The sequence below is a fragment of the Fusarium pseudograminearum genome, chromosome 4, assembly GCF_000303195.2.
Source record: "Fusarium pseudograminearum CS3096 chromosome 4, whole genome shotgun sequence".
Lineage (NCBI taxonomy): Eukaryota > Fungi > Ascomycota > Sordariomycetes > Hypocreales > Nectriaceae > Fusarium > Fusarium pseudograminearum.
In genome coordinates this window covers 165,585-184,305 of record NC_031954.1, presented here as the reverse complement: position 1 = coordinate 184,305, position 18,721 = coordinate 165,585, and the positions used below count along the sequence as shown (strand labels likewise).

At 49.0% G+C, this 18,721-nt stretch overlaps 9 protein-coding genes across 9 annotated transcripts, besides 2 other annotated features; 6 read left to right on the top strand and 3 right to left on the bottom strand.

The window, feature by feature from the left end:
* Positions 1-462: 462 nt before the first annotated feature.
* FPSE_10115 (uncharacterized protein) lies at positions 463-2,257 on the top strand (the record flags this gene model as incomplete). Its single annotated transcript, XM_009263232.1, has 3 exons — positions 463-814; positions 873-1,698; positions 1,747-2,257. The coding sequence occupies 3 exons, from the start codon at positions 463-465 to the stop codon at positions 2,255-2,257; spliced, it is 1,689 nt and encodes a 562-aa protein (XP_009261507.1).
* Positions 2,258-2,673: 416 nt separating this feature from the next.
* Positions 2,674-3,468, top strand: FPSE_10114 (uncharacterized protein; the record flags this gene model as incomplete). Its single annotated transcript, XM_009263231.1, has 1 exon — positions 2,674-3,468. One exon carries the CDS (start codon positions 2,674-2,676, stop codon positions 3,466-3,468), a length of 795 nt encoding a protein of 264 aa, XP_009261506.1.
* A 1,124-nt stretch (positions 3,469-4,592) lies between these two features.
* On the top strand, positions 4,593-5,436 carry FPSE_10113 (uncharacterized protein; the record flags this gene model as incomplete). Its single annotated transcript, XM_009263230.1, has 3 exons — positions 4,593-4,787; positions 4,839-4,898; positions 4,972-5,436. The coding sequence occupies 3 exons, from the start codon at positions 4,593-4,595 to the stop codon at positions 5,434-5,436; spliced, it is 720 nt and encodes a 239-aa protein (XP_009261505.1).
* A 349-nt stretch (positions 5,437-5,785) lies between these two features.
* FPSE_10112 (uncharacterized protein) lies at positions 5,786-8,731 on the bottom strand (the record flags this gene model as incomplete). The annotated part of the gene is made up of 6 exons (XM_009263229.1): positions 5,786-6,695; positions 6,760-6,957; positions 7,023-7,714; positions 7,774-7,854; positions 7,910-8,357; positions 8,649-8,731. The coding sequence occupies 6 exons, from the start codon at positions 8,729-8,731 to the stop codon at positions 5,786-5,788; spliced, it is 2,412 nt and encodes an 803-aa protein (XP_009261504.1).
* Positions 8,305-8,325: a microsatellite.
* A 383-nt stretch (positions 8,732-9,114) lies between the features above and the next one.
* On the top strand, positions 9,115-10,069 carry FPSE_10111 (uncharacterized protein; the record flags this gene model as incomplete). Its single annotated transcript, XM_009263228.1, has 2 exons — positions 9,115-9,280; positions 9,381-10,069. The coding sequence occupies 2 exons, from the start codon at positions 9,115-9,117 to the stop codon at positions 10,067-10,069; spliced, it is 855 nt and encodes a 284-aa protein (XP_009261503.1).
* A 233-nt stretch (positions 10,070-10,302) lies between these two features.
* Positions 10,303-11,343, bottom strand: FPSE_10110 (uncharacterized protein; the record flags this gene model as incomplete). Its single annotated transcript, XM_009263227.1, has 2 exons — positions 10,303-11,174; positions 11,235-11,343. The coding sequence occupies 2 exons, from the start codon at positions 11,341-11,343 to the stop codon at positions 10,303-10,305; spliced, it is 981 nt and encodes a 326-aa protein (XP_009261502.1).
* A 528-nt stretch (positions 11,344-11,871) lies between these two features.
* Positions 11,872-13,617, top strand: FPSE_10109 (uncharacterized protein; the record flags this gene model as incomplete). The annotated part of the gene is made up of 4 exons (XM_009263226.1): positions 11,872-12,176; positions 12,241-12,324; positions 12,379-12,562; positions 12,631-13,617. 4 exons carry the CDS (start codon positions 11,872-11,874, stop codon positions 13,615-13,617), a joined length of 1,560 nt encoding a protein of 519 aa, XP_009261501.1.
* Positions 13,618-14,093: 476 nt separating this feature from the next.
* On the bottom strand, positions 14,094-14,914 carry FPSE_10108 (uncharacterized protein; the record flags this gene model as incomplete). The annotated part of the gene is made up of 2 exons (XM_009263225.1): positions 14,094-14,167; positions 14,221-14,914. 2 exons carry the CDS (start codon positions 14,912-14,914, stop codon positions 14,094-14,096), a joined length of 768 nt encoding a protein of 255 aa, XP_009261500.1.
* A 1,806-nt stretch (positions 14,915-16,720) lies between these two features.
* On the top strand, positions 16,721-18,288 carry FPSE_10107 (uncharacterized protein; the record flags this gene model as incomplete). The annotated part of the gene is made up of 3 exons (XM_009263224.1): positions 16,721-16,870; positions 16,950-17,305; positions 17,976-18,288. 3 exons carry the CDS (start codon positions 16,721-16,723, stop codon positions 18,286-18,288), a joined length of 819 nt encoding a protein of 272 aa, XP_009261499.1.
* Positions 18,271-18,377: a repeat region.
* Positions 18,378-18,721: the final 344 nt, after the last annotated feature.

Sequence of the window (18,721 nt, the reverse complement as noted above, 5' to 3'; positions counted from 1 at the left end):
AACAATATTGAACACGATTTCGATGTGGATTCGGTAGTAACCTCTTCAATGTAGAGCTAAGTAGGATGCGTCACAGCTCTGTCCATAAAGTCAAATTCTATCAATTTATTTGCGCAGTCTCTGGTAAGTTGCTAACGGCTCACAAGTGGCTGGTTTGCCACGACCAAATCATTTCGCCGAAATGGCAGCGGAAGAACTTACCCATAACGCCGAACGCCGATAGCCCGATGTGGACCCACCCGGAGCTTCGGTCTCGACACGGCCCCACATTGTCAGTGCTTCCTAACGCCGGGTCTGTCCGGAGTCCGGTGAGTGAGGAAAGACAGACAACAAGCATCTAACGAACGGAAAACAAAACACGCTATGGCAATTTAGTGTTCAGAATCAGAATGTATTTATCATATCTCGTGCTAATGAGAAATCAACGTGGTCACACATCACAAGTCAAGCACCTATCTAAACATGGCTATTGATACTAGCACTGCAAATTTGGATCGCACACAGATTGTGCCGTTACATGACGGTCCACATGTGTTGCCTAACAACCCATTGTTCACCAGGCTACTTCGACATGCGCATAGAAACTACCTTGCCATCAGAGACCGAGAGCTTGGCGTCTCTAAGACATACGGAGAGTTGCTCGATGCGGTGCTGGGATTGAGAGATGTGGTACGGGCAGCGCTGCCCTCCGAGGTCATTGAACAACTGAACAATGGCAATGAGGTTTACGTGGGAGTACTAGCCGCAGGAGGCTATGAGTTTACAGTCGCTGTTCTGGCAGTTCTGGCGCTGGGGGCAGCGGTGGTACCTATGTGTGCGTGTATCTCAACCGTTCTTTTGTTTAGAGTGAGTGACTGATTTCATCCATTTAGTCCCGGCGGCACCTGTTGACGAGATCGTGTACTACGCTACAAAGTCACAGCAGGTGGCCATCTTATCCAGCTCTGCAACGACGCAACTAGCCCAAGAATCGGCTCAGTGTTGTGGCATCGCACAGCTCAACATTCTACCCAATCTGCCTCGCACACCTCGATTCGAGCCACCCGACATTTCGCTGTCTTCCAACCCACCACAAGACCCCAGTGCACCTGGCGTGGTTATCTTTACTTCTGGTACAACTGGCAAACCCAAGGGTGTAGTCCTACGACGTACCTACACGCACGAGGGTGCCATTACCGTCGGTGATAGCTATGGAATCACCCACACAGATGTGCTCCTACACACGCTTCCTGTACATCATCAGACTGGCTTGGGCACATCGTTCTTCCCATTCCTCAACGCGGGTGCCTGCATCGAGTTTCATGGCAAGTTTGACGCAGCCACTGTGATGCAACGATGGCTACAGGGTGGCCTGACAGTCTTCTCTGCTGTTCCTACTATCTACATGCGCTTGAAGTGGTTCATCGAACAGCTCCCAGCGCAGGAGCAGGTCCCTTACAAGCAGTCGGCTACCCAGTTCCGTGCATTCCTGTGTGGTTCTAGCGCTTTGCAAGAGCATGTGCAGGACTTCTGGGCCGCTGAACTGGGTCGCCCCATCCTCGCACGCTATGGTGCCACCGAGATTCCTGGCTGTATCCGGGTGTCTGTCGAGCTTCGAGACGTTCCGAAAGGAAGTGTAGGCCAGCCTTTACCGGGCGTTGAGGCCAAGATCTCGCCCGAGGGAGAACTTCTGGTCAAGACACCAAACATGTTTGCAAAGTAAGTACTGCATCTTATTGATATGAGTATATCTAACTGGAAATGCAGATACCTCATGGAACCAGAGACTACCAAGAACGCTCACGATGCTGACGGTTGGTACAAGACTGGTGATATTGCCCGGCGTGAAGGGAACTTCTACTTTATCGTGGGACGCGCATCGGTTGATATCATCAAGTCTGGTGGTTACAAGATCTCAGCGCTGGACATTGAGCGGGCGTGCCTAGCACTGCCGTATGTGAATGAGGCTATGGTGGTGGGCGTTGAGGACGATGAGTTTGGGCAGCGAGTTGGCGCAGTGCTGGCTCTCAAGAATGCGAAAGCATCGGACATTACCCTTGCCAAGGTTCGGAGTGATCTTAGGGGTCAGCTGGCTGGGTATAAGCTGCCAACCTTATTGAGGGTTGTGGAGGGGGAGCTTCCCAAGGGTGCCACAGGAAAGGTGCAGAAGAAGATCCTGGGGCCGGAGCTGATACCAAGTCCTGGGTACGAAAAGATTCCCCAGGTACAGGTATGGAAGAATCCGAGACAGGCAGGGCGTGTGCTGGCAAGATTGTAGATTACAATTACATCCAATGTTGTTCTATGGCTAGTTTTAGTTGATGCAGATATTTAGAGACTACAAATAGTGAGTTGAGACAAGACAGTATCTTCAAAAATGTAGTAAGATGGTACATGACAGTCAACGCTATTTTGTATGCGAAAGAGACTGGTTGAAGTTGATTCATGCTGCAGTTTATCACTTCTGGGAATACAATTGTTCCATTTTGATGATGCAGTGGTTGTTTCTCTTCCTTCGTCATTATGTAACTCCGCAAACGCCGAGTGCCGAGTGTATACACGTTACTCCGACTAAGTTAGACAAGCGCCACTTGAGGTTTTTTTAATCCCTTCTTCCCTTATTCATTATAAATCTACGCAAGGAAGCACGCACATTGTCTGTACCATCATAGGCTATCCTGAACAGCTATCAGCATGACAACTCTACCTTCATTCACGGTCACGAAAGGACCCATTACCATTGAAGCACTCGACCACGGTAGTGGCCCTGTCATCGTTATTCTTCCCTCGCTAGCCCGTGGCGCAAACGACTATGATGTTGTTACTCATTTCCTTGTCGAGGCTGGCTACCGAGTTGTTCGTCCCCAGCCTCGTGGCATCGGCAAGAGCAGTGGACCAATGGAGAAACTGACTCTGCATGACTTTGCCGCCGACGTTGCCATGGTCCTCGACCACATCAAGTGTGGCCCATCTGTTATTGTCGGCCATGCCTGGGGTAGTCAGCCAGCACGCATGTTAGCCGCAAATCGTCCAGACCTTGTCCGTGGTGTTGTTATGGCAGCCGCCTCCGCAGGCAAACTCCCTCCCGGATCGACCGAGAAGCCTTTCAGTCGGCTACGTACGGAGATTGATGGCTCTGGCGATATGTCCCTACCGGAATCCAAGCGCCTTGAGTATTTGCAAGCGGCCTTTTTCGGGCCCGAGGGCAACCCACGTCTGTGGCTGGATGGGTGGAGCGAAGCAGCTCACAAGGCACAGGCACATGCTCGCATTTACACGCCTGTTGATGAGTACTTTTCTGCAGGAGAGACTGTTCCAATTCTGGATTTACAGGCTGAGCATGACGCAGTTGTCGTGAAGGATGTTATGAAACCGTGCCTCGGTGATCGTGTCACGGTGCAGGTCATCAAGAATGCTGGCCACGCTATGGCGCCAGAGCAACCAGAGGCAATGGCTAATGCCATAATCAATTTTACCAAGAGCCTCTAGATAAATAAAAGTTACGTTTCTCATCTTTACAATTTATGGATTTGGAGCTGCTATGTTCATGACTCAATTTGTTCTCGTACACATGTTTGTAGAATTAATGAGCAATGAGTGTCTGCCTGGAGGTATAGAGAAGAAACACCAGTACCAGAGATTCGCTCATGGAGGTGTTCCATACTTTAAAAACATTGCCGCGTCTTGATGTCTTGTGGATGGTAGATATTTCGGGACATAAGATTAAGACACAGCAGATAAATAACCCTGGGGCAGGTCGATCATGGCACGAAAACTAAATCGTGTTCTCTGACCACGTAGTTTGTGGGTTTCTGCATCGTCGAAGCATATTTGACTTATTTATCATTAATTTATATTAAGCAAGCTATCTATACCCAACCCTCCCTGGGTATGGTAACTCTCACACAATGTTGTTACTGCTGCTTGGGAGACTTGAACGACATCATCAATGCACTCTTGCAGTACGGTAAATACTCTCGGACTGCCAAGAGTTTGACCCATACATTGGGGAATGGAAGAATTGTTTTGCTAAAGTCTGAGAGTTAACTGGCCAGTATGGTTCTGTCAGAAGATGAAGCTGCTTCGTTTGCCATGGGTCTGGACCGAAGCTATGTGGACAGGGACATTTTTCGGACGTCCAGACCATTCCGAGGCCGGTCCGAATAGTTGCTGGAAAGATTCCACAAGACGTCGGTGCCAATAGAAAATTATCACAGATAGCCAATACTTCCCTCCGACATTGTCTGGGCCTGCTGTGGCAAAGCGTGAAAGTGTTTGCGTTGTTACGGGTCTTCGGCGAATCTCCACGGCGTTTCACAAGCATGTCCGCTATAACCGTAACGCCGAGACCCGCTAAAAGCCGTGGCTCTGGGGCTAGTCTGTGACAAAACGGTTAGCCTCTAGCTTGGGGTACAGAAATAAGTGAGACAAAGTGTGCGATCAAAGCGGCATGGACTGGCCTACTAATTTCGTCTGCTATTTTCCCAGTGATGATACCCGAAGCTGTGCTCCACCGAACATCATTAAAAATGGACGATTGATGAATTAAACGTCGGGGTCTGGATCGTCAACACCATCAAGGATCTAGTATCTGTTGTTACCAGCCAGCCATCATGTACGAAAACCTTCAAGTCGAGCGTCGTGAGGATGTCTTCATCCTTACTCTGCAGAAGCCACCAGAGAACCGTCTCACGTCACAATTCTGTCAAGAGATCATCCGGGCTTTGAACGATGTTCGCAAGGAACTAGGCCCTGACGCGCCTGGCGCTGTCATCATTCGTGGCAATGATACCAAGTTCTTCTGCACGGTACGTTTTTCCACGCTCTCCCTTGAACACCTTCTGACAACATACGCACAGGGTCTAGATCTGTACGAACGAGACACAAACCCATACGCCAGTTCCGAGGGATTTTACCCGGTGAGTGAGAATTTGAAATTCACCTGAACTTGGTGGGCCGCTTACTGACATGCACATACTCGGGCTGTAACAGCTCGTTGCAACTCTCCTGGATTTCCCATTGCCTACCATCTGTCTCATCACTGGACACACGTTTGGAGGCGCGTCAGTAATGACATTGGCGCATGACTATCGCATCATGAATGCTGCACGTGGGTACTGGTGCATGCCGGTAGCAGAGCTCGGCCTTCACTTCGATGGAATGGGCACTCTTTTGAGAGCCAAGCTACGACCACAGACAGCCAGGAAGGTTATCCTACAGGGTCACAAGTTCACATCTAGTGAGGCATTGGCAGGTGGAATTGTGGATGAGATAGCCCCGCCGGAGGAGATGCTGGATCGTGCATTGGAGCTTGCCAACACGGTCAAGTCCAAGGCAAAGATGGGCGTCTATGGATTGCTGAGAGGAGAGTTATATGGCGAGGCGCTGAGGGCGTTCCAGCAGATTAGTTATGTCCATTCTCGCCTCAATTCCCGCCAGGCAAAGGTCAAGCTTTAGACATAAATATCACAACCACGTTATTGAGTGCAGACATTGGGTCCCGAGTCGCTGTATACAAGAGGCTTACAATATCGTGACGCGTTGAAATTACCCAGACATGGTTACTCGTAAGGCAGAAGTGAAGCAAGTGCGTTAAATCTCCATTGGATCAACATGATAGGCTCTATCCCATTTAAGTCTCAAAGATCGACTCTGTTAGAGTGAGCAATGTACATGCCACTCGTCTGAAGAATACATTTGTCACACTTGCATTTGTGGCAGAATTTGAAACGACTCGACTTAACACAATACTCATGTTAGATCTAAGACTTCTAGCCAATGACCTTGTGTTGCCTTCACCAACTCATTATATGACAGCCATATCAATATCTTCAACACTTCGACCGGCATTGTCGTCTTGCAGTGACATATCCTGCTCCAACAAAGCATCTATCCAGCCATCGCTCAGTCCGTCTTCCAACATCATGTCGTCCGCGTCTATAAAGTCTATCGCTGAGGGTTTGATCTCCCCATCAGCCGTAGCCTGGCCACGTCTTCCTCCATCTACGGTTTCTTGTGTCCAATATCTCTGAGACGTATCCAATGATGTTGGCGAGTATGTCTTCTCAGGTACCTCATCGAGATATGAGTGGGTAACATCGCTGAAACTTTCACGTAGTCCTCCTGAGCTCGTAAGGGCAGAGTCAACAGACCCAGTCTCCAACTGTGCCTCTGGCTCATCGTCGCATAATATAGGCGAAGATCTCTTCTCCGTCCTCCGCCGAGATGGAGCTGAAGACACGTGCGGGGTCAGTGCCAGTGATGTCCCCGCAGCTCGGAATTGTCGAGTCAGGGTAGGGCTAGTCCGTTCTTGGCTGTCGTCAACCGAAATACCCATGGACGTTTTTGGCAAGTCCCCTCCCCAACAGATGACAGTGTCCAGTCTTTTTATCAGACGAGCAAAGAGTCCAGGTCTGGTATCCAACAGTTCGCGCCAACTACTCATGTGTGGCTGTCCTTCACTAGTCTGGGGGCCATCGGCGTGCAGAAAGGCAACTTGTGCTTCTTGGCTTTCTTGCAAGCTCTGAGCAATGCTGTTGTTGACAGTTTTGACTACTTGTAGTATAAACTCGAGTTCATTTCTGAAGTAAAGTCTCAAGCATCCTATAACCTTTTGCACCCAGTCTGGGTAGCAAGATTGTGCCCCAATGACTTGCTGGTCAGATGACATCGACGAAGGCAGATGCAAAAGAAGCGGAAGTGCTGTGCACAAAATCCTATCCATATGTATATTAGCTTCGCTGGCCATCCTGTGTCGTGGAATCGTTGATGTCTACTTACATGCTTTCTGGAACCCTGCACAGATGCTGGTGCTGCAAGGAATGCGAAAGTCGGTCCGCCATTTTGAGAATGCAACTGGAATATTGGCGCTCCGGCTCGCTCAATAAAGACTGTTGTCGTCTCGAGGTTGAGTAAGTCGTGCGAGGATTGACCGTGAGGCGCAGGAGTTCGCTCTGACAGAGCGCCAACATGGCGGTTCTACCAGCACAACTTAGTTACTGACGATAAAGGGCAGTTCTCATGCCGTTCGGGTAGGTACTTACTCATAATGGAGGTGCATCATGCTTTCTAGCAGCTCTACAGGGTCATGTTGTGAGCTCCCATATTCGCTACTACCGTCAGGGCTGACAGGCGAACCCAACGCAGAGTCTCGTCCCGAAATTGGAAAGACATCACTTCCGCTATACCATGTTCGTAGCTCATTCTTGCAGTTGATCAACTCATACTTGTCTTCGTCGTGTGTCGACGTAGGTCTTCTGATGGCCGTGCCTACCTGTGGGTAGACCAGAGCCAAAGCTCTGCCCAATATAGTGACAAGAGCTGACATCTGTTCCTGAGCATCAATTAATCTGTGCTTCGCTTCAACACTATAGACCCTGGAGCGCCCAATCTCATGCGACAAATCGGCACGAGAGAGTACAAGGTGATCACTCTCTGTGCTGACCATACCAGGAGGCATCATAAGCGGTCGACGGTTGTACAAGCTGTGAATACAGTCACTGAATTTGCAACATCCCAACAGTCGCCGAAGGTTACTCTCATTGTAACGAACCCCGAGAGTGCTCCAAAGTTTGGCCTGAGAAAAAGCATCATGAGAATGATGAATTGCCCGACTTAGCCATTGAGTGCTCTGCCTACCACAACTTGAGCTTGTTTGTGGAGTCCAGTGTGCAAGCAGAAGAGCGACTTGGCCAAGCACGACTGGTGATGACTCAGTCTCGTGATCGTAGAGAAGCTGCAGAGAGAAATTAGCATATTGGAAGAATTTTGAGTAGCGTCAAATATGAAACTAACCTTGGTCTTTCGAAGGAACCTGTCTCGTGCCTCGTGTGCAGAGTCAAGCTGCATGCTCTGGATCGTAGAATCCTCAACATACTGTGATGTGCCATTAGTCAAGACTTGCCTTCATCGATCTCAGCAGTGAACTTACCTTGCATGCCACAAACAGCATGGCTGAAAGTAGTACAAGTGGAACTCGACTAGTGTTGTCGTCAGATGTCAATGGATCATAGCTAGACCAGAACTCTGCTTCATTAATAACAGGCAGGATCGGATGAGCATAACGAAAGAACGCCCGGATCAAATCGTCCAAGCAGTTGCTTTCTGGTACTCTCAAACATCCTTGAGAGTCCAGATACTTCACGTCGTTGGAATTCAGAGAGTTGAGATTGTTGATACAGAGGAAAGGGTAATACGCAAATGTTATCTCTGGTCGGCCAGTCTGACGAGGTTTTTCCTCTGGCAGATTGGGTGTCTCCAAGAACTCGTCGGTCAATACTGCAGGCAAGCCTTCATGCTCCTTAGGAGCTAGCGGAGCTTTGGTTGCTGTCTCTGTCTCTGTCTCTGCCCCAGAGGCAGGGTGCTTCCCAACGTGCTTTCTAATGTGAATATGTCAGTGTGCAAAACAAAATCTTACAAGCCGAGTCTCTATAGGTTACCTTTGTTGATGTCGACGGTGCCAACTGACAACACACTTTTTACCATCAAGCACACAGTTTGTGCAAGAATCATGCACGAATGCTACATCACAGCGGACCTTGCGTGCTCGACAGGATAGGCATGCCCTGTGGTTCAGTGGAGGCACAGCCAACTTGTCAGCCGAGTCTCAATGATCTTGCTGCAGGGGAGATGATTGGTTGGTTTTCCCTTCTGCAGACTAGACTACTTACTTGGGTGATCTCTTTCTAGGCTCTTGTCGCTTGGGCTTCAACTTGGCGAATGCGCCGTGGTGTTCCTCGATTGTGGTCGGCATCTTCAAGCTTGGACCTCGGCTTGTATCAGGCAGGGGAGCAAAGATTGCTGTGGTAATTGAACAATCTTACCAATGGCATCATCCGTATGAGGACCAAACGAACCATTGTCAATTATTATCCATATAGAACAGGCAGCGGCTACGATGGGAGGCTACGGGTGCTGGGCCGGTTTCTTTCCGGGGGATTTCGGATAACGCCGACGTATGTCTATAACGCCGAACGTGTCTATAACGCCGACAGCGGCTTGGCAACCAGCCGTTAGGACGGACGCTAATTGAATCACAGCGATGAGTTCCAGGAATGAGTTTTTAAAAAGTCGTTTTTGTGTCAGATTTAATGCTTTGGCTCGTGAAGAAAGAAAGAGCAAATCTCCCAAGTAATCATGGCTGAACGTGTAGCTCAAATCGCTTCCCACATCACCTACCCAATAGGTCTTCTTGCGGGACAAACTGCGATAATCACGGGGAGTGGACAGGGCATTGGTTCTGAAGCAGCGCGCCTGTTCGCTCAAGAAGGTGCCAAAGTAGTTGTTTGCGACGTCGATTCAGGTAAGTGTCTACTGCCAGGTCCTCTGGGGCAACCCCAGAAGACACTACTTGACGATGCACATGACCAGCCATGCTAACACTTCCTGTTATATTACTAAAGCCAAGGCACAGAGCGTGGTAGATAGAATCACTAGCTCTGGAGGCCAGGCCCTAGCAGTCCCTGGTGATATCACAGATCAAGGATACATCGATCAGCTCGTCAAGCGTGCAGCCGAGTTTGGAGGAGGAGAAATCCACATTATCGTCAATAATGCCGGTTACACATGGGATGGTGTGGTACACAAGATGACTGACAAGCAGTGGGCTGCAATGGCGAACATCCACGGAACTGCTCCGTTCCAGCTAATTCGCGCCGCAGCCCCATACTTCCGCGTCAAGGATGGAAAGCAGCGAAACATTGTCGGCATCTCTTCAACTTCAGGTGTTCACGGAAACGCCGGCCAGTCCAACTACGCCTTCTTCAAAGCCGGCGTATCTGGACTCATGAAGACGATCGCAAAGGAATGGGGGCCGGCGTTCAACGTCCGAGCTAACACAGTGGCGTTTGGGTACATTGAGACACGCCTAACACAGGCCAAAGAGGCAGGGGCGTTCATTACGGGACCGGACGGCGAAAAGATACAGCTCGGCGTTCCTGGTCGGGATGGCAAATCCTCCTTCGAGGACATTCCACTTCGTAGACCTGGCTCGGCAGAAGACGCCGCCAAGGTTGTCCTAGCTGTTTGTAGTCCACTCTTCTCCTACGTTACGGGCCAGGTGATCAGTGTAACTGGAGGCAGGAATATGTGAGGGGAAAGAGGGGTAGAGAACCAAGTTTGGTAGTTCTAGATGAATTCACATGATGATGCCCAGCATATTTGCATGATTCTCCCCATGGCGACGTTCCGCGGCAAAATTCCGCGGCGGTCTTAGAGTTCCAATCATGTCCAGATCTCCATAGACTAAGCGTTTTCATTCCTGTCTAGACATTGCAGAATGCATTTGCCAAGCTAACTAACATACATGCTAACGCACCATGCTACTCACAGCTTCCCTTGGTTTTCATTCACGTTCCTGGTCTTGAGGTTCCGGGATGCTGAGAGGACCAGGTTGATATGGCTGGCAAGCGCAACAAGATTGCCCTGCTGATCCAGAATACTAACTTGCAAGTCAAGCCGCCCTTGTTCAATCTTTCTAGCTTCAGTTCTGATGAAAAGCCACTCCTCACCCTCTCGTGGCAATCCCTTCTTGATGTCCAGATTCATAACGAGTGTTGGGTACCAAAATGGATCATCTCTGGAGAAAGGCACAGCTTCCCCGCTCTCATCGGCTGGTAATGGCCTCCACCCCTCAACAACGTAAGGCTTTGCATCTGCAACGAGAGGCAATGTGGCGTTTGTGAACCGTTCGCCGCTTGTCAGTCGGATCCATGAATCTTCCAGCCCTTTGCGAGCGGGTTGTCGCCGATAAAACGATTCAAAAGCCCCTTCCACGGCGCGGACAAATCCCAGCGATGCCAAGTGATGTATCTGGATACGAGATGCCTCCGAAGACCAGTTCGGGTCAAGTCCCTTGGAAGCCAGTTCCACATCAATAGATGGGACCGGGGGAAGGAGGTTCCAACCAGTAGCGAGAGTAAGGCCGTCTGTTGCGGGAGCCAAGCATACATAGTAGCCGAGAACACACTTTCGTAACTGTGCCTTCGAAGTGTCGGGACCTTGCAGAAGGGTTGCATGAAAGGTAGAAGTTGCCCGACCGCTTTTGACTTTCTCAATGGTGATGATTGCTTCACCTATCTGAGTACGGTTGACATATTGGAGCTGCGCTGAGATGATCTGTTGTCGTAGGCCAAGATTTCGAACATGACTCTCGACAGCCTGGTACATCACACTTGCCACGTAGCCCCCATTCGGTACTGTTTTTCACATCAGTCATGATTCTTTATTTCTCGTATAAGTCTCACAACATGACATACCTGCGCCTACACAGTAGTCTGGGTGAAGATTTGCACTCCACGTATCGTCCTTAAGCTTAGTCACGCTTGTGGCAGCTCCAAATAGCATAACAGATGAAGTTGAACTCATTTTGTTGATTTGAATAGCCTCGTGATGAAGATTTGAAGGGCGTGTGGTGCACCGACAGTTACCTGCAGTGTAGGTGGATGTTTATCTTCCAGTTGGGTGGGGAAACAGTAGCTTCCGAGAAATGCCTCGGCGATATGGATGCACCATCTCTTGGCATGGCCTGATACAAATACTTCGACACCATTGGGACTTTATTGCGGCATTTCGCCGGGTCGCCTGTATTCCGAAACCCCATGTGGTAAAGCTGGACGGCGTTTCTTTCCTTGCAACACCAATGGGCATGTGGAAAATAGGGTTCTGTTTAAGCTTCTAATTAACCTTGATCGCTAGTGGAATCCGGGGAAATCTTGGACTTCCTATTGTGGGGTAATTCCAGCTTGTTCCCTTTAAGCTCTTTGTACATATAAGAAGAGCTCTTTATCACAATGGCACGTTCCTACTTATAGATAGTACTCAACGTACTCTTTTACGTTGCAACTAAAAGGACAAGCAACTCCATATCAATTGTCGCTGTTTGAGTAATCATCCATGGCGTCCAGCAGTATTGATCCGGAGATGCAGCCAGCTGTTGACCTAGCTCCAATGGGCCATGGTAAGACCGAAGTGCCGAACACCGATAACGTTATACATGTAGAGCACGATGAAGAAGGTAGCATGAAGCATGTTGATGCCGATTCAACACCTGTATCTGCTCGTGAGCATGCTTTTGCAGAACTCGGAATCCCAGATTGGGAAGAGTTAGAGAAGAAGGTTGTTCGCCGGCTGGACATGACCCTGTTGCCTACACTCTGGCTTCTTTATGTCTTTAACTACCTTGACAGAGCTTCTCTTGGGTAAGCACTTCCAACCTGGAATGCTGTTGGGGCTTACACAATAACTAACCCTTTGGCCACTCAGACAAGCTCGCCTGAGTACTCTTGATGAGGACCTGAAACTAGAGGGAACGCAGTTTGGTTCTGCTGTGTCTATCCTGAGTGCTGGGTAAGTGCAAACGCAACTTGTTGTCCTTCAGTCCGTTTCTCTGATGATCCACAGCTATGTTCTTGGTCAGGTTCCTTCGAACATGATCATCGGAAAGATCCGACCTAGTCTATACCTCCCTGGTATGGCCATTCTATGGTCTGGTGTTTCTGCTGCAATTGCTGGTGTCAAGACTTACGAGGGTCTGTTGGCCGTTCGTTTCTTCCTTGGTTTGGTTGAAGCGCCCCTCTTCCCTGGAGTGAGTTCTCATGATATGTCTCTACGTGGAGTACAGATGCTAATCGGTGACTACTATCTTTATCACAGGCTATCTACGTCATGTCGAGCTGGTACACACGCCGAGAAATTGCGGTCCGCATTGCAATTATGTCTACTGGAGTCTCTCTGGCCAACGGGCTATCGGGTCTCATCGCCGCAGCTGTCTTCACTACACTTGAGGGTGCACGTGGTGTCGCCGGTTGGCAATGGCTTTTTATTGTGTTGGCTTTGTTCGGATCAACATTTGCCTTCGCTGCCGTATTCCTGCTCCCTGACTACCCTCAATCAAAGAGTGGAAGTGCCATGTGGAGTATGACTGAAGACATGCGCAAGGTTGCCCAAGTCCGGATCATCGCTGACAGAGTCTCCGAGGTCGAGATTAAGTCTACTATCTGGACTGGTGTCAAGCTTACTGTCATCGACTACAAATTTTGGCTTCTAACCGGTGTTAACATCGCCATCTCCGCTGCTTACGGCTTCTCCAACTTCTATCCAGCTATTGTCCGTGGTTTGGGCTATGACAGGATCATGGCACTTCTTCTCACTTTCCCACCATACTGTGTCGCGGCTGCCACTTCGATTGCTGTCGCCTGGAACTCTGATCGTGTTGGAGAGCGTGGATGGCATTTCTCGATTCCAATTGCCGTTGGTCTCGCAGGCTATGTCATTTGCATGATTACAACGGCCACTGTTCCTCGGTACTCAGCGTCATATCTGTTTATCGGAGGCCTGTTTGGTGCCAACCCTCTGATCCAGACGTGGTTGTCTACCACACTGGCCCGCACTCCGGAGAAGAAGGCTGTGTCTGTAGCGCTTTGCAACGTTCTCAGCCAGATTGGCAACGTTATAGCGCCTTTCTTCTTCGTTGACTCGGATGAGCCGCGGTACCGCCTGGCATTTATTCTGATGTTCCTCATGGGTAGCCTTTGTATTACCTGTGCTTTGACCCTCAAATACTGCCTCTGGAGGGAGAACAAGAGACTGTACCGCGAGGCACAGGAGAATGGAACTCCTTACATGCCATATTTACAGTAGGGTGGTGGTATCTGTCACGCAGGAATTGCTCAAGGTTATGGAATTTGTTTATCAGACTGGAATGGATGTCGTCAGTAGCTTAACATAACGGAACTTGCACTATTCGATGATTGGTCTAAGTATTTCAGTTACGCCAAGTGTATTAAGTGGCTGTATCGAGAGTGAATCACAAAAAATTTCAACAGGATCAAACCCAACCATGAGAAGCTCCCGAATCAAGGCTTTACAAGAGCCACTGTATTACAACACGAGCCCAACGGCATTACGCACAACTCCCTTTGTAACTCAATGGTCATGGGTCAACCTTCATCACTGTCACATGTCGGGTCTTCAGTGTGTAAACAAGCAACCTTGATAGTTCAGAATTTTAAGTATATTGAGACGTTTCAAGATTCTGTCGTGAGCCAAACATATTTACATGTACAAGAATTTGATCCTCACTAAACCCTCAGTCTCATTAACAGCTGTCAGAACACTTAACATGTGTTCTGGCCGTTACCCTGGAAGGTTCCAGGCTGGTAAGCACCAGCAGCGTTACCAAGGCACTCAGCTGTAAGCATGTTAGCATATAACCCAAACTTGGAACCCAACAGTGTTACTTACCAACAGTGACAATCTTGAGATTGTTCTGCTTTGCCCAGTTGAGGAGCCAGGGAGTCAGGGTGTTGACAGTGCTGGCGTAGGTCTCGTGCATGAGAGGGATGTGGCCGTTGCCACCAGCGCCAGCCTGCTGAAACTTTTGCTGGCTCTGCTGAGCAGATTGACCGTTCCAGTCACCGGAGTCGACGTCGTTGGTGATGACCTTGTAGCCGAGCTGCTGCATGGTGGGAAGGACGTTACCGCCAGTGGCGAGGTAGGGAGGACGCATGTAGGCGGGCTTCTTGCCGATGATGTTGACCATGGCCTGTTCGAACTTTTGCATCTCCTGCTTCAGCTGGTCGGTGCTCAGACTGCCAAAGTTCTGGGGGTGGGTCCATGTGTGACTGGCGACCTGATGGCCAGAGTTGTAGGCCTTCTTGACGGCGGCTTGGTTGTTGTACACACATCCGTAGAGCTTGCCGGTCCAAAAGAAGGTGCCCTTGGCGCCGGCTCTGTCGAGAGTGTCGATCAGCTGGTTAGTGTACTGGCCAGGGCCATCATCGTAGGCGAGGGCGAGAACGCCGGGCTTGGAGCATTGTCGGATGACTTGTCCAGCGGCCTGACGGTTGAAGATCTCGATGGGATCTTCAACAGCAGCGGCAGCGACATTGCCGACAAGCAGCAGGGAGCTGAGAGCAGTGGCGAGGAAAGACTTCATTTTCGAATAAATATGTACAGGAATATTCAGAGAAACAAAGAGTGGATAGTTGCCAAGATGGATTGTTTTGTGCCAAGCTGGACTTATATAGTTCTAACTGATCTCCTCACCAAAACTCATGAGCCCTGGCTAGATGTCGCCTGAAGTTGGATGTTCCAGTCGCGAACAAAGTGGATAGGTAGTTGGACCCCTGTACGAATCAACCTATCGGAAGATCTTGGAACGGGACAACTGTTCAGGCTAAACTCGAAGATCCCTGTCTCTTCCCCCCTTAGCTCATCAAACTGCTGCTGCACCCCAGTTTCTCGACGGTTATTTCCAATCTGTGGACAGCTAATAACAGCCGAGAGATGGTATAGACGTCGGCATTAATGCCATGTGGTTCGACAATGCGGAGATTTGGTCTCTATGTTGCCATTTTGGGGAGACTTGAGGCCCGAATGGATGGGACGGGCATTCATCCTCCGGCATTGCGTTGATCTCGGCTAAAGCAGGCCACTTTCATCTACTTGGAAACTTGTTTCAAGATCCGGAAATGAGAAACCCCGTCTAGGAAAAACCCGCTCAACAATGCATTGTCTGGTCCTTGATCAACCAATCACATCATGTGACGGTTGCACTAGGTAAAGTCAACAACATCATGAATTATGCGCTTTTGAAGTTATGCTACCCTGCTATTGAGTCGCTGAAACTCATGATCTCCCCATGTTTCTAGCCGAAGGGCAGATGAAAACCCTGGCTGTTTATCCATTCTGGGCATCTGTCGATATCCGCAAACATCTGCCTGTTTCGCTTTTTCCCGCAACCTACCCTATTGCTTGCAAGGCACAACATAGAAGGCATGGCTTCAAATAATGCACAGCAATAGTTACTAAAGTAGCAATGTCCTTATTAACATAATGTGAGTTTTTATTTGTAAACATTAATAAGTTTGGATTTTTTGTAGCTAGATGTTAGTAAATGCGGTAGCTGTTGATGATAATAAATCACGGAACTCAATTGACCAGCACTCTCACAAGCATTGACAAAAACGGACGAACGCGAAAAAAGTTTAGTCTCACTAACACCCGTCCAAAATGGAGAAGAGAGATCAAGCACAAGGCAGCTGGCAATTGTCCCTCTTTCTGTTTGTTCTTTATATAGAAAAACAAAGCTTGACCTGAACAACGTTACTATGCTTCATTCCTGTTGTGTGGCCGTGTATTTAGGGTAGAATTGGAGACAACAGCCAATCTTGTTGACTCTTTCGAGGACTTCAAAATGACTCGGAATCGCGGAATGAGTAAATGAACAATTCCGGACCATCTTCACCATGCCGGGTTGGTATTGGCTCGACTCTCGCTGATTCTACCAATCATCGTTTCTGTCTTGGCTTAGAGGGATTTGGAATGCGACGCAACGCGACGCCACACAACGCGTTATTAAAGTTCAACGACATGCCATTTTTCACTGCATCCCAGGGTCAAGCAAAATTCCGGTAATGCTAGTCGACGAGTTGAGTGTGAAACCGAGACCCATACTGTACCCTGAGTAGTCGCCGCCGGCAGCGACAGGCGATATCAAATCGCTCTGTCCATAGCATCGCCTCAAAGAATGTCTTGGTATTTCGTAAGGGGAGGGACTCATCATTCAACAATCTACTTGAAGATATGTACGAGGCTTAATTTAATGGTGTGGAGGAATACCGCTCGTTGCGCAAGGCTTCTCGCTCTGGCATAAGTTCTTCTTTCCATATCTAGCTAAACAGCACGGTCAATATAAACGATAAGCTCCCGATCACAAAAACGAGCGAACTTTCTAGTCATTATGGCAGATGATCTCGGATTCAGTAATTACGGCTGCTATAGCTCCGAGATCTCAACGCCAAACATTGATAGTCTCACCTCACAAGCTGGTGGTATCCGCGTCACCGACTTCCACGTCGCTGCTACATGTAGCCCCACGAGATCGGTGCTTGTCGGTCACAAATCACCACATTGCTGGACTGGGACAACTACAAGAGATCACAAGAAGCTCGCCTGCTCATAAGGGAAAGACTGGCCCTGGGGGCTATCTCGAAGAGAGAGTTACCACACTATCACAATTGCTAAGACATGGCGGTTACTTTACTTCGATGAGCGGAAAGTGGCATCTTGGCCCCAAGCCTGAGCACCATCCGAACGAGAGAGGGCTCAACACGAGCTTGGCTCTTCTACCCGACTGTGCTCACCGTTATGGTATATTGCCTTATTCCCACACAAAACCTGTTTTAATCGCTATAACCATGTTACTATACGAGCCAGAGTATGATGACCCCAGGTCTGAGCCCGGCAAGGTCTTTGAAACAGCCTCGAGAGCCATTCATGTCCAAAACGGGAAGTTCTTACTGGAAGGCGAACAGGGCCCTGAATGGTACGTCCCATGGATATACGGACAAGCTTCTCAGCTACATTTTAGGAACAGCAGAAGAAGAGCTCCAGAAGCCTTTCTTTGCATTACTCCCATATCAGCACCACACTGGCCTTTCCAAGCACTTAAGGAGACATGCGACAGGTACCACAGCTTTACAACTTTGAGCCTGAGGCACTTCGTCAAAAACGCCTACAGAGACTCAGAGACCTTGGCCTGATTGAGAAATCAGTGATGCCCCATCCACTACAACCATGCCAGGTGAACGTGCTGAATGGGAATTGCTAGATGAAGAAACAAAAGCCGCGAGTGCCCAAGCCATGGAGGGGTATGCCGGTATGGGTTGATCGAATGGACTGTAATATTGTTCTTGTCGTTGAGTATCTCAAGGACAAGGACGAATACAACAACACATTCATACTGTTCATGAGCGACAATGGTGCCGAAGCAGCAAGGTATGACGCAAATCCTCGTCGAAACAATGACCATGGATCATGTACACTTACTATGATAACAATCTGAAAAATATCGGCCGCAGAGACTCTTTTGTCTGGTCCGGAGCAAGGTGGGCTCAGACGGCCGCAGCACCTTCAAGAACTTGAAATATGTTTTCAGCGGAAGGTGGTTGTCGATTGCTCCTTGTGGTGAAGCCAGCAGCTGATACCGCAGCAAGTGCCGAAGGAAATATCGCGACGGATGCATTCTGCACGGTCATGGACATCATTCCCACGATTCTGGACTATGCTGGTCTTCAACATCCCAATTCCCACGCTGGAAGACCGGCCATGCCTTTGCGCGGCAAGAATTGGATGCACGTCCTGGATCGACTGCAGAAGATCTCCCGTTCCGACTCGATTTGCAACCAGGACTATGTAGTCGATTTTAAAACGAAGTGTTCTGGGGCGATTCGTCGTGGAGACTGGAAGATCAATCTTGTCCCTGCCCCAAAGGGCCCCAAGTGTTGGGAGTTATTTAACATTGATTAACTTAATATAAATAATATAAATTATTATATCTTAAAATGAGCCTTATTTTATATTTTTATAAATAAGACTTAATTTAATAGTTTTTATTAGCTTAAAACTTATAACAGGCCCTATTACTAACTAGCATAATAGAGTAGGCTATTACTGACTTATTAGTAGGTTAAGGCAGTTGCATGCGAGGCTGCCTGACGCAGCTTTCTAGGGCCCCAAACCCCGCTTTCTGCAGCCTGGTTTTCACCATCATCCTTTAACAGTACCAGCTCGCATAAGACATCGTATCGGTCCGCACATACTAAGTCACAGGCGGCGTATATCTGCTTGTTAATAGTTGAGCTGCTAGACACGATGCCTCGGTGGCATGACCCGTCCTGCGATACACCGCTAGTGTTCGTGAAAGACGGCCTCCCACACTGTCAATCTTGCAGCCACAGCC